This window comes from Lipotes vexillifer, unplaced genomic scaffold (genome assembly GCF_000442215.2).
Source record: "Lipotes vexillifer unplaced genomic scaffold, Lipotes_vexillifer_v1.1 scaffold253, whole genome shotgun sequence".
In the NCBI taxonomy this organism is placed as follows: domain Eukaryota; kingdom Metazoa; phylum Chordata; class Mammalia; order Artiodactyla; family Lipotidae; genus Lipotes; species Lipotes vexillifer.
The window spans coordinates 4090202-4102484 of NW_006780322.1; the positions used below are offsets into that span (position 1 = coordinate 4090202).

General features: G+C 41.7%; 1 protein-coding gene and 1 non-coding gene across 2 annotated transcripts; both read left to right on the forward strand.

Moving 5' to 3' along the window:
* Positions 1-90: 90 nt before the first annotated feature.
* LOC103078080 (uncharacterized protein FLJ45252-like) lies at positions 91-1593 on the forward strand. The gene is made up of 2 exons (XM_007453431.1): positions 91-181; positions 464-1593. The coding sequence occupies exons 1-2, from the start codon at positions 91-93 to the stop codon at positions 1591-1593; spliced, it is 1221 nt and encodes a 406-aa protein (XP_007453493.1).
* A 4715-nt stretch (positions 1594-6308) lies between these two features.
* TRNAE-UUC (transfer RNA glutamic acid (anticodon UUC)) lies at positions 6309-6381 on the forward strand. The gene has a single exon. It is a non-coding gene; the product is annotated as a tRNA-Glu (tRNA).
* The last annotated feature ends 5902 nt before the right edge of the window (positions 6382-12283 follow it).

Here is a 12283-nt window from a genome sequence, read left to right on the forward strand (position 1 = left end):
CGGGGGGGAGGATCCATCCTCAATTACAGGCAGTGTGGAGCAGATGACCACGTGTCCCCAGACAGTATTTCTGCATCAGCCAGAACTGTCATGGCGGATGTGGAGATGAGTGACTGGGTTTGTTTTCATTCCATCCTGAGCCAGCACCAGGTAGAGCAGGTGTCAGTGCCTGGCCCCGTGCGTAGGAGCATTGCATAGTTACGCTCAATGTCTTTGTGCCTAACATCTTCATCTCCTTTCCTGCACATCGTGCCTATCGTGTTCCGAAATGTGAGACCGTGATTGGTTGTGTTCCAGTTTGTGTGCAGTTTCCTTGCCTGACTTTTCTTTTTCTGTTTTTCCTTTTCCATTTTCAACATCTATTATTTGGCTCCACAATGTTTCTGCCATGGGTTGACCATTAAATGTTCCAAGGAGAGTTGAATGTACCTGTGCATTAATTCTGCGTTTTGTGCTTTTCTAGGTATCCAGAGAGAGCCCAATCCCTATCCTGTAATAACTGTAGAGCACTTTAAAGAATCAACGGGTTTTAAAGGCCTTCCCCTGTATCCAGACCCCTCCAGAGTACCTGGAATGAAAACTCAGAACAGTTTAGAATATGACTACCTGGCCCGAGATGGCCCTTCCAGCAACAGCTCGTTCCACAGCAGTGAAGAGGAGGGGACCGACCTCGAGGGGGACATGCTGGACTGCAGTGGGTCTCGACCTCTCCTCTTGGAGTCGTCAGAAGAGGATGAGAGCTGCAGGCCTCCGCAGGGGAAGCTGGGAGGAGCCACTCCTTTCACTCAGCCAGAAGTCTCCCCTGAGCAAGCCAAGGCAGCGCAAGGTGGAAGAAAGAACCAGTTCGGAGCCCTCACGCAGCCAACCGCTGATGGAGTCGGTGAGCCAGATGTTTTCGCCACTGCTCCCTTCAGGAGCTCGAGGGTTCCCGCTGATGACGTGGACATTTTCACCAAAGCCCCATTTGTCTGCAAGGGCAGCGTGGCTCCTTCCCAGCCAGAGGAGGCGGACGTGTTCTTGAGAGCTCCTTTCACTAAGAAGAAAAGCATGGAGGAGTTAACCGTTGCCCAGAGCGCCTCCCCGGAGTCTACTGCGCAGCCCGGTCTCCTTCGTCAGACCAATGACATCCCTCTGCTCCCGGGCCTTGATCGAGCCGTGCATCCCTCTGTCCGAGCTCAGTATTCCATGGCTGGTTTTGCCCAAGCGTCTAACCACCCCTCCCATTCTGTACAAGCAGCAGACCATCTTGACAGCGTCTCTCCCAGGGGCACCTCTCTGGAATCTGGCGCCCATCCTAATGACAGAAACAAAGGACCTCAGCCCCAGAAAGAATCTGTCTCAGCCCCCGTGGCTGGCAAACCATTCCGCCCCCAGTCTTTATCCAAATATTCCCGTCACTATAGCCCGGAAGATGAGCCAAGTCCAGAAGCCCAGCCCATCGCTGCCTACAAAATTGTTTCGCAAACCAATAAGCAGTCGATAGCTGGCTCTGTTTCCATCACATCCCTTTCCTCCAGGACTACGGAGCTGCCAGCTGCTGATCCTTTTGCTTTAGCGCCCTTTCCTTCGAAATCAGGCAAGCAGAAACCTTAGGAGCCATACCTGAGCCTTAGGCCTCTGTCCCTACCCCACCCTTAATACCCACCACATCACTCCCAGCTGAGCCTTCCTAAGAAGAAATATTGACATATCAATTATTATCTTTCAGTTCCATGAGTCAGCAGGAGTTCTTCAGTCAGCAAACTCAGTCGAGGTGATAACTTAGTTGAAACTCCTTTAAGTTATGCTCAATTGTTTGTATGGATTTCTGGACTTTCAGGCATTTCCATCTCCACCTCCACCCAGAGCTCTGCTTTTTGTTGTTTGCCTAGAAACTGTTTAAGTCTAGGTCTACTTCCCAGTAAATCCAGAAATAACTTCCCAAAGGGGCCATGTTATTGCTAGTTTGACTCCTGTAGTTCCTGTTCTGAGTCATGTCTATCGAGGAATCAAGATGAGTTCCTCCCGGACTTGGTTTCATACTCTTGAAAAGGGTATATTTCAGGAAAGAAAACCAGATAAAAATTCTGCACATCAAAAGGAAGTGTAATCCCGCAGATACTAATCATTCCTGTGAAGCCGGCAGCTCTAGAAGGATTCTCCGGATCTGAGTCTGTGCAAGCCACACTGGTCCTCGTGCAAGAGTGTCTGTGGGTGTGTGACGTGTGTCAGATCCTTTCCTTTGTAGAAATGCAAACAGATATCTATGCTCGTGTCTAATAGTGTTGAGCCTTCCCCATGTGCACACTTTAAAAATTCGTGTGAGCACACAGCTATGTGTGTGCATGTCTGTGTGCACGGGAAACATTCTTGCTTTAGCTGAACCCTGTCCCACCTCGCGTACCTCCACAATCACTCATTTGCTGACATTGGTCTCCTGACCTAACTGACCTGAACCCTGTTTTTATTGAGTTCTTTTCTCATGGCAAAATTGAATTCATTGGAATGTATAGGAAAATCCTGTTGGAACTGAAGTTTCTAAGTAGATTTTTTTTTTCCCTCTAGAATTTGCTATGAACAAATTCCATTTACACAGCCTTGAAAAATTTATTATCCTTTTACAGTTCCCCCTCAGAACAATAGAAAAGAGCACATTGTTACAGTTCCAAACACTGGGTTTGTGGTCTAAGTAATTTTAAAAAGTACTTAAAAACCTTAGGTCTGAGCACTCCATGCTGTCAATACGAAATTAATTAATCATGAGACTAGGCTACAAACTAGATTTGCTTGTTTGTTTTTCCACATCCTTGTCACCTTTGTCTACTGCTTCTTGAGGAAATAGAAATCTGAGACATGTAAATAAGTTTGGGAGAAAGGAAAGAGCTGAACCAAGCAGCCATGAAAACCTTTCCATTCTCTGTCCCCTTGGATGCTAAAGTAGGTCAGATAGGTGCCTCACTTGTGTTTTTGAAATGTCTTGTATTTCTGGAAAGATCTGACTTATTCTTGGCTGTTTTCATACCCTTTATTATTAGTGCCTTAAAATGAAACTTACGTCTCAGTGGGACGATTTCTGCTGAAGATGTTCAATTTCCTATTTCAATTTGAAAGCTTCCTGTGACTTGTGGTAAATGTTAGTGATTTCTCCATTAGCTGGAGATGTTGGGAGAGTTGCTTACCAACCCAGATTAATGATTTAAGAATTATGGGAAATTTGTCCAAGAATCAAGCCTGAATGCCAAACTCAACTGCAGTTAAGTGTCATACTTTTAAATTTGAAGTTCAGGGATCTTGGCAGTAAAATATGAACAGATACTTTTCAAGACTTTTTCTAGTTTAGTCTCCACCTATTTCAGCTGTCCAGGTTAAAAGGTAAATTTAAATAATAGGCACTGGATCAGGGCTCCTAGCAATGATTTTCCAACTGAGGTTTCAGCAGTGCTGGTCCTTCACTTTTACGGATGCTAAATGTTCATTGGGCTTTTCTCCCAATGATCATTTCTGAATTTTCTGTGTAACGGTGGATGTAGAATCATCTTTCCAGTTGAATAGTTTTGGCTAACAGGTGTGGAACTTAGCACTCCAAACTCTTCCCTTGCCTTTACCAATTAAAGCCTTCATGTGCAGGAGTGAAAAGGATGGGAATATTCAAGGAGAGTTCTCACCCCAGAAACTCTTAAAGCAGACGGTCATTCTAATTCACCAGAGGTGTTCAGGATTACCTCTGTAACAGCCCTGCAAAATGACTTTCCTTTGGTTATTTGATCACTCCCCTTCTGATCATTTTAGTTCTCAAGGTGAAAATCAATAAGATCTTGGTAATTTTATTACATAATTGAATCATTTGTCTAGCTGTGCTTGTAATCCTTTTTTATTCTCACTGGAGACCTATGATGGCTGGAGACTCTAAATACCTTTTTTGAACAAGAAATGAATATAAACACATGCAGATTACTTTTGTGGTGTTCTTACTGAATGATGCATGAAAATTTTAGGACTATCGAATTACATTAATTATTAGTTAATAACTAGTGAACTCTGTGCTGATCTTCTTTGGATCATATAGGGTAAATGCATCATTTAAAGACACAATGTTCTTGGGACTTCCCTGGCGGTCCAGCGGTTAGGACTCCACACTCCCAGTGCAGGGGGCATGGGTTCAGTCCCTGGTCAGGGAACTAAGGTCCCGCATGCTGCATGGAGTGGCCAAAAATAATAATAATAATAAAGATAAAATGTTCTTGCCAGAGTCCATCCTGAATCTGGAAATCTGGAAAATTTTCGTTTTAAGGGAATCAGGAGTGCTCAGGGTGCTTTGAATTAGCAGCGAATGCATGTTTCCAACAACTGCATTAGGTTAACACTAAGGAGAAAAAGAAAACATATAGTCAACAAAATACTGCACTACTTGTTTTAGTTTGTTTTATGTGTTACTTGCTTTACACATATACGGAATGCAGGAACCTGTGACCTTTCATTTCAGTGGAGCACAATGAGCCAGGGTACATTTAGACATAAAGCATTGACCCGCAGCATGCACTAATGAACTCTTAAAGAATCCACATTAATGGACTAACAGGCACTATTGAATTAATGAAGTTATCTTATGTGTGGTGAAAAATATTTAGCATGTCTGTTTCTTGGGTTCACACACAGATAACCCTTTAGCTCCAAATCCTTGTTAGATTGGAAAATGGAATGAACAAAATTTGACGCTTGAAGCAGATACAGGGCAGGACCCAAAGAAATCTAGGTCACAAACTCCATTTCATTTTGGGCCCACTCATTGTTGAGTTGAAAATTTCATATGTGTGGACTGGTGTATATGTATTCACACGCCCATGTTAGGTCTGAGTTTAACCTGGCAACCTTTCTGAACTGTCAAGAAAAATACCAGTATCTTATTGACCCATTATTTAGTAAGTTTTAGAATACACGTACATCAATGTTTTCAACTATTTGGTGGACATTTGGCTGACTCAAAAAGTAGCGGATTTCAGTTTTCTTTAAAATAGGTGTAATCACCAGAGGGATTCTGACAACAGAAATTTGATCATGCTGTATTTGCTTCCCTAAGGAAGTTGTCAAAACATAGGTTATATAGTATGTATGCATCCTATCAAATAGGAAATTTTATTATAGGAAACTAGAGAAAGGTGAGATCCAACTCACTCTTTAGCAGGAAGGATGCTACCTAAATTGGAGCCCCTTGGGTCCCTTTAATAAAGAAGGATGTTATTCTCTGCTGTGTATTTGGAACTGAAATTGGAGAACACAGGCCAGTCAAGTTCGGAATTGCTGCTGGTCACACAGATGCAGTTTTCTATGAGAAATTTGGAACCCAGATTATTCTGATGAAAGGTACATAGGAGAGCCTATGAAGAGACCACAGCTTGTAAGGAGGCAAGAGCTCCTTGTAAATGCCCACAGCCATCCCTGAGTTCTAATCCTCCAATCCTGGCTTCTGGAATAAAACGTGAAGATTTGAAATGTAATCATGTAAATTTAAATTCTTGCTTTTTCCAGTGACTGTCGACTACTTGTTTGTTGGTTGGTTTTGTTTGTTTTAACCACCAGAACACTTGCAAACTTGTGAAGTTCACTTAAGGAAGGATTTCAAAATGCTTGAAAATAAAAAGTAGGATCTGCCTGGGAATTGTTTTTGTGTTCTTTTGCTACAAGATAAATTTGCTAGGCTGTGAAAACAACTAGCTGCTCAGCTTCGATGTGGGAATCCACACTGGCAGTGTCTTGATTGCCAGGACGCCATCTTGCTCTCTGACTTCCTGGTCCTACCAGCCTCATTTGCACCCTGACCTTTATTAGGAAACGGGCCTCCCACATGTGATGCCCAGAGCCCATCTTTAAACTGCCAGACACGGGTCTTTCCTGCTTTTTCTCTACCCCTGCAAGTCTTCCTGGCTCACCTTCCTTGTTCATTTCCTCACTTGACATTCCCCTATTACAATCGTACCAATAAGTGGGGAGTGAGAGGTATGACTGAATGAATGATCATGCTAATTTTTATTTGCCTCCCTTGTTACTGTAAACAGTTTTTTCTTAAATTTTAGCCTAGCCTGTGATAATCTCACCACACTGGAATAATTCCAAATAAGAGTGAAATGGCTCACCTTCCCCTTTTCTTATGGACTAGAAGAAAGGATGAAGGAAGGTTGGCAGAAGCCCAGCCTTACTCTGGAGACACAGACCAAAAACCTCATGCTCTCTACCTTGATCTAACACAGACCCAGAGTGCCCTAGAATGCAGGGGCAAGTTTATGTTTGAAGGGACTCTAGAGTAGCTTGTAAAAATGGCTAAATGGGGAAATTCCCTGGTGGTCCAGTGGTTAAGACTCTGTGCTTTCACTCCCGTGGGCCCAGGTTCGATCCCTGGTCAGGGAGCTAAGATCGCACAAGCCAAAAAAAGAGGCTGAATGTTAACCAGCACACTGGTGGCTTAGTCCAGGATTCCTGTAACTTGTAATTCCATAAGAAATTTAGTCTGAGTTACTTCTCTGCAATCTCAGTATGAGTGAAACAGTGTTTTGAGTTTATAATAACAATGTTTTTTTCTTGAAATTAAAAGTCAATGTCATCTACGTTGCATTTAATAGAACCATATATACATGTTAGAGGGATCTATGTGATTCCTTTTGGTAAGCAATTACAGAAGAGGTTTTTTTACCAATGTCAGTTAAAGTGAGATTTTGGGAGTGAGAGGAGACATTATCACCTTCCCACTCTGAAATGGCAAGTCAGTTGTATCTGAGTCAACCAAAGACTCCTGTCTGAGGAGTGTGATTGGAGTGTGTGTGTGTGTGTGTGTGTGTGTGTGTGTGTATCCTCATGCTTTCTGCCATGGTGTTAAAGACCTCCTAATGAAGGCATCCAAAGAATACCAATAGGTGACAGTAGGTATTTGAAATGAGTAAATTCAGTTCTGTTAGCCTACCGAGTTAGAACTGGAGTTGTACTGGACAAAGGTGAGAGAAAGCAGCCATTGCCTTAGACTCATTTCCACAGTAAGCATGCTCTTCTCATCCACAAGGATAAAACTCAGTAGGGTTTGACCTAAACTCTCATGTGTGGTATTGGGAGGGCAGTAGTGAGCAGAATACTACAAGGCCTGCAATATGTTACTTTGAAAGAGGGAATATTTAACATCATTTGTTAGGGGATAGGAATGGAATAAAGGCCAAGGACCATGCTCGTTCCATGCAGAAGAGGTGAACGAACTCCTACTGACTATATTTTGAGTTGACTGAATGAGGAGGTCGACCCAGCTGTAAGGAGTGTTGAGGTCATCAGACCTCAGGAAACAATATGTGCATACAATCTCAAGGTCTGTGAACATGAGAAAGGGAAAAAACATTTATAGAGTTAATCTTAACAGTTCTTGCAATACCTCTTTTTTGCAGACTCTTGGGTTTATGTTATTGCACCCTTTGTGTGAGCTATCTTCTGTATCTGATAGTTTTCATGAATACTTGTTTGAGTTGTAAACTCCTGTACACTTTATTAAAATGGACCTAATTAAAATAAATGATTTACACTTTGTATTATTTCTTAAGTCAGATCTTCCTAGGATTGAAGGACTCCATAAGCACCTTTCACTTAGTACTAAGCCTAGCTCTACATTTTTAAGTGTCAAAGAGCAACTCTTGGTTGGTTGGTTTGTTGGTTGGTTTCCAATGCTGGCATTGTTATTTCCTGAGACCTGCTTTTCATCTCGATGTTTGTGGAGGCATAAATGAAATAATACAAGATAATGGAGCCATAAGGACTGAGCTGGGAAAATCACAGAGCTCCCTGCAATGTAAAGTTTCCTGTGAACTTCTAAAATGTGTCATCTGAATGTGACCTGCATTAATATGCAGTCTTCAAAAAAAAACAAAAATCCCTAAAGAGAGACCATAAGAAACTAAAGAGAGAAATCTTTAGTGGAAGTGGATTATGCCTAAAAATTTTTAAATCCATACTGTGGGGAAAACCTGCCTGCCTATTTCCTTTCCTAATCTGAGAAAATAACAAAGCTTTAATGAGCTTGACATCCGTGATTCAGGGAGAATTGGTAATGGGCTGAGTTCACAGACATGGTGTTCAAAGAAGATCCAGGGATCCAAAGAGCTCTAGTATAAGATGCATGAATAAAGGCAGAGTTGCCCACTTTTTCTGAAGATTTATGTAAGATCTGATTCATCTGTCTATCTTTAAATATGTGCCCTACCTAGTTCTACTATATGAAGTTCTTATGTTTTTTCTATTTCAAGTTCTCATTAGCCAAAAGTAGTCTTCCTTATCGGTGACTCGGACTGTTCTGGGGGAAACCCTTTCAGATGCATCACTCCCACTGAGATGCAGGAGAAGCCTTCTGCAGAGGCGGACAGAGCCTACCTGTGGTGACTTATCTCAGCCTTAATTGTAGGGAGAGCCAGAATTAGAAGCTCCAGCTCCCCTGGGGTGGTCTCTCTGCATACACCCTTTGATGACTCACTTTTGCCAGCCCTGAGACTGGTTGGTAAGAGACCAGCCAGGAAAGAGGTGCCCTAGGATTGTCCCCTAGGTGAGAACCAAGTGGAAGGAACCAGAGCGAGACCCAGGGAAAAGACAAGAATGAATGGTTTAGACCTGTTTCTCTGTATTTGAAGATAAAGATCTTTCCCCTTACGTCATGTATTTTTTCCTTGAGTTTATCTCTCCTCATATTGAAGTATGTCAGCCTACAAGGGAGGAGACCAAATACTTCTTCAACCTGCTTTTATGTAAGCTTAGCCCAGAGCCCCAAAGTACTCCAAGTATTCCCTTCAGAAGGCAGCCCAGTATTCCAGTGCTGAGATTAGGGACCGACGCCATTGCTACATGTGGAATTCTTAAAGTCAGATATTGTGAAATTAGTAGTTCCACCAGATCTCCCACGCCTCATCCTGTTTTTGAGCAGGACCTTTTGACCCCAAGGACATATTTTACTTTTCACTCTTTAGAGAAACCTTATGTTATCTGAGAGGAATGGATCACAATTTTCTCTTAGAGTAATCAAAAATTAAATATAAACTGTCAGCCTTTTTTTCAGTTTATAATGAATATTAGTGGTAGAAATATTCAAGTAAAATTCAAAACAGCTAAAACTGCACATCAAAAATTGATGGAAGACTGAAATCTTGACATTTTAAATCAAAATTTTGATTTGGGAAATTTGAATTTAGTAGGTATAGTGGCCACAAGAGAACTCAGTAGTAGAAACCGTTGGTTAAATTTGAAATGAACTAAAAATTGACGAATAAATCTCCATTGTAAAATGTATATAGAAAAGGCTGGATTCCAATGAATATAATTACAATAAAACGGAAATAGATTGCATAGGAAATTGATCCCTTGTCCATCATTTCCTAGCTGTGTAATCTTGAAACATTACTGAACTTCTAAGGGACTCAGTCTCTTCATCTGCAAAATGGGGATAACATTAAATGCCCATGCTATAGATTGCTATGAGGTGTGCTTAGAAAATGGCCCACTTTAAGTGCTCAATCAATGTTAGCTATTTCTGTTTGATTCACCAGCTTTAGTGGCACCAACATGTGGTAATATCACAATTCCCTCAGCCCACCTGAAATTGTGCTTTACCCGACAGTTTTTAATATTTGTATTTATTTTATATTTTGCACACGAGTTGAGACTTTACTAATCTTTCATATAGCACTTTCAAATTCATATAAAATGTGACCATGCTAAGAGCTCGAACAGAAATGAAGAGAGATCTAGGAGTTTGCCAGTGGGGAACATGGATAAGGAAGGATTAATGAGGGAAACACTTGAATATGTCTGTATGCCAGCAGCTAAGGAGAAACAATCTGCAGAGAGGGAGCAGATGAAGATGAAGGAATAACAAAATGAAAAGTAAATGGACAGTAAGCACACCCAGCACCCAGATCTTCATTTCTAAATACCATTCTCTAATGGAATTTCTCCATGGAAGCAGGGCTCCATGGAGAAATTGCAGATTCTAGGGCTGGAGCAGGAAATATACAAGATGAAGCAGGAGCATCTGTAGTGCTGGAAAGTAAAGGAGTGCTAAAAATAATAATAAATTAAAAAATAAATAAAAATCACACGGGCACAGACCCAACCTGAATGAACTTCCAATGCTCAAAGCTGAAACAACTTAAGCAATGAAATAAATAACATAGTATTAGGTTACAACAAAGTATAAATATCCATGAGCCCATGCTGATATAAAAAAATGACTGAATAAATAAATGAAGAAAAGACATATACAGAAGAATTTCAGTTAATTTATTTAGCTCCCCCATCTCCCCAAAGTGGAGCTTAATTCCACAAAACTTAAGTGTGGGTTGTGCGTTCAAAGAGTAGTGTACGGGGCTTCCCTGGTGGCGCACTGGTTGAGAGTCCGCCTGACGATGCAGGGGGTGCGGGTTCGTGCCCCGGTCCGGGAGGATCCCACGTGCCACGGAGCGGCTGGGCCCGTGAGCCGTGGCCGCTGAGCCTGTGCGTCCAGAGCCTGTGCTTCGCGATGGAAGAGGCCACGGCAGTGAGAGGCCCGCGTACTGCAAAAAAAAAAAAAAAAAAGAAGAGTAGTGTATGGAAGGGGAAGGAGAAGGGAGTAACTTCACAGTGGAAAAACCTGACAAACACTGCCTCAGCCAGATGATCAAGGTTAATAGCAACAGTGATAGGTCATGTTGATAACACGAACCCTATGATGTGATGAGAAGGGCACTTCCTTCTGTGGTCTTCCTCCCCCTAACCCATAACCCCAGTCTAACCAAGAGAATAACGCCAAACTGTGGAGTTTGGTTAATGCTGGTTCCTTAGCTGTGGCAAATGTATAATGGTAATGTAAGATGCTATCAACAGGGAAAACTGGGTAAGGGATAAACAGAAACAATCTGTACTATCTTTGCAAATTTTGTGTAAATCTAATATATTCTGAACAAAAATTTTACTTAAAAAAAAAATAAATTGGGCGAAGTCCCTAAGGACTGGGAGGGGGAGTAGGGAAGCAGATGGACTGAGAACACAGGTGGAGGTACTGGCTTTGGTAAGAAAGATGCCTCTGCTGCTATGGGAAGAAGGAGGTAGGCTTAATGCAGTGTTGGAGAGGAAAACTTTCTCTCTACACTCTTAGGTTCATCTCTTGAGGGCTGGCAAATTAAACTTCCAAATGATAGATTAGCAAGAGAAAAGAGGTGTTCTTTTTTTTTTTTTTTAATTGGAACATAGTTGATTAACAATGTGTAAGTTTCAGGTGTATAGCAAAGTGATTCAGTTATACATATACCTGTATCTCTTCTTTTTCAAATTCTTTTCCCCTTTACCTTTGTACAGAGGAAAGAGATTTTTATTCACATACTTACATGGGCATTCACAGAAAAATATAACTCATGGTGGCAGTTAGAATTTGGGGCTTATATATATTGGGCTGGCCAAAAAGTTCGTTCGGGTTTTTCGTAACCCGGCTTCATGAAAAACCCGAACGAATTTTTTGTCCAACCCAATATCATCTTAATAAGGTGCTGCTGCAAATAATCAATAAACAATCTAAATAAGAATAGAAGGGAGTTTTATTCAAGCCAAACTGAGGACTATAGCTTGAGAAACAGCCTCTCAGCAGCTCTGAGAAGACCGTTCTGAAGAGGTAGGGGAGGAGCCCAGAGATATCTGATGTTTTTGGCTGGTCAAGCATAGATCCTGATAAAAGATGATTGCTAATCACAAAGAACAGCTATCGCAAGTTAATGATTTTAGTGACCTTCTATGTATGGGAAGATGCAAGAATCTAGGGTCATTGAAATTCTTCCTGAGGTCTGCATCGTAACTATCTAGGGGCCAGTTTATTCAAAAGGCAGAATGCCTTGTCCTGGGCTGTTTTTTTCCCCCTGAATTCCCTTCAGGGCTCCCACTGTGAGCCACAGCAACGGACTGTGACTTAACCCTTTATATAACTGGATGGTGGGCAACATTCTTTCAATGGTTAAAGTACGTGTACAATATATGGTTGACAGGTGATAAGACAGACTATTTTAGTTAGCATAAAGTTCAAGCCAAATCATGTATAAACCAGAATAACTTCCCCATACCTCAGTATGTGAACATTTCTTCCATCGAAGGGAAGGAGAAGGGGAAGGACACCTATGGGAAAACAAATGATTTTTAGGAAAAGATAAATGGTTTCTTACGAGAATAGAGATATGATGGCTTTGTGAGAATGTCTGCTTAGGTGATTTCTTATCCCTGAGCCAAATTCTCCTCTTCAGTGATGAGTCAATCTTTCCTGGTTGCTAGACTC

Coding starts and splice junctions, on each gene's coding strand:
- LOC103078080 (XM_007453431.1), top strand. CDS start 91: ATGGCGGATGTGGAGATGAGTGACTGGGTTTGTTTTCATTCCATCCTG. Junction 182..463: donor GTCAGTGCCTGGCCCCGTGC/GTAGGAGCATTG, acceptor GTGCTTTTCTAG/GTATCCAGAGAGAGCCCAAT.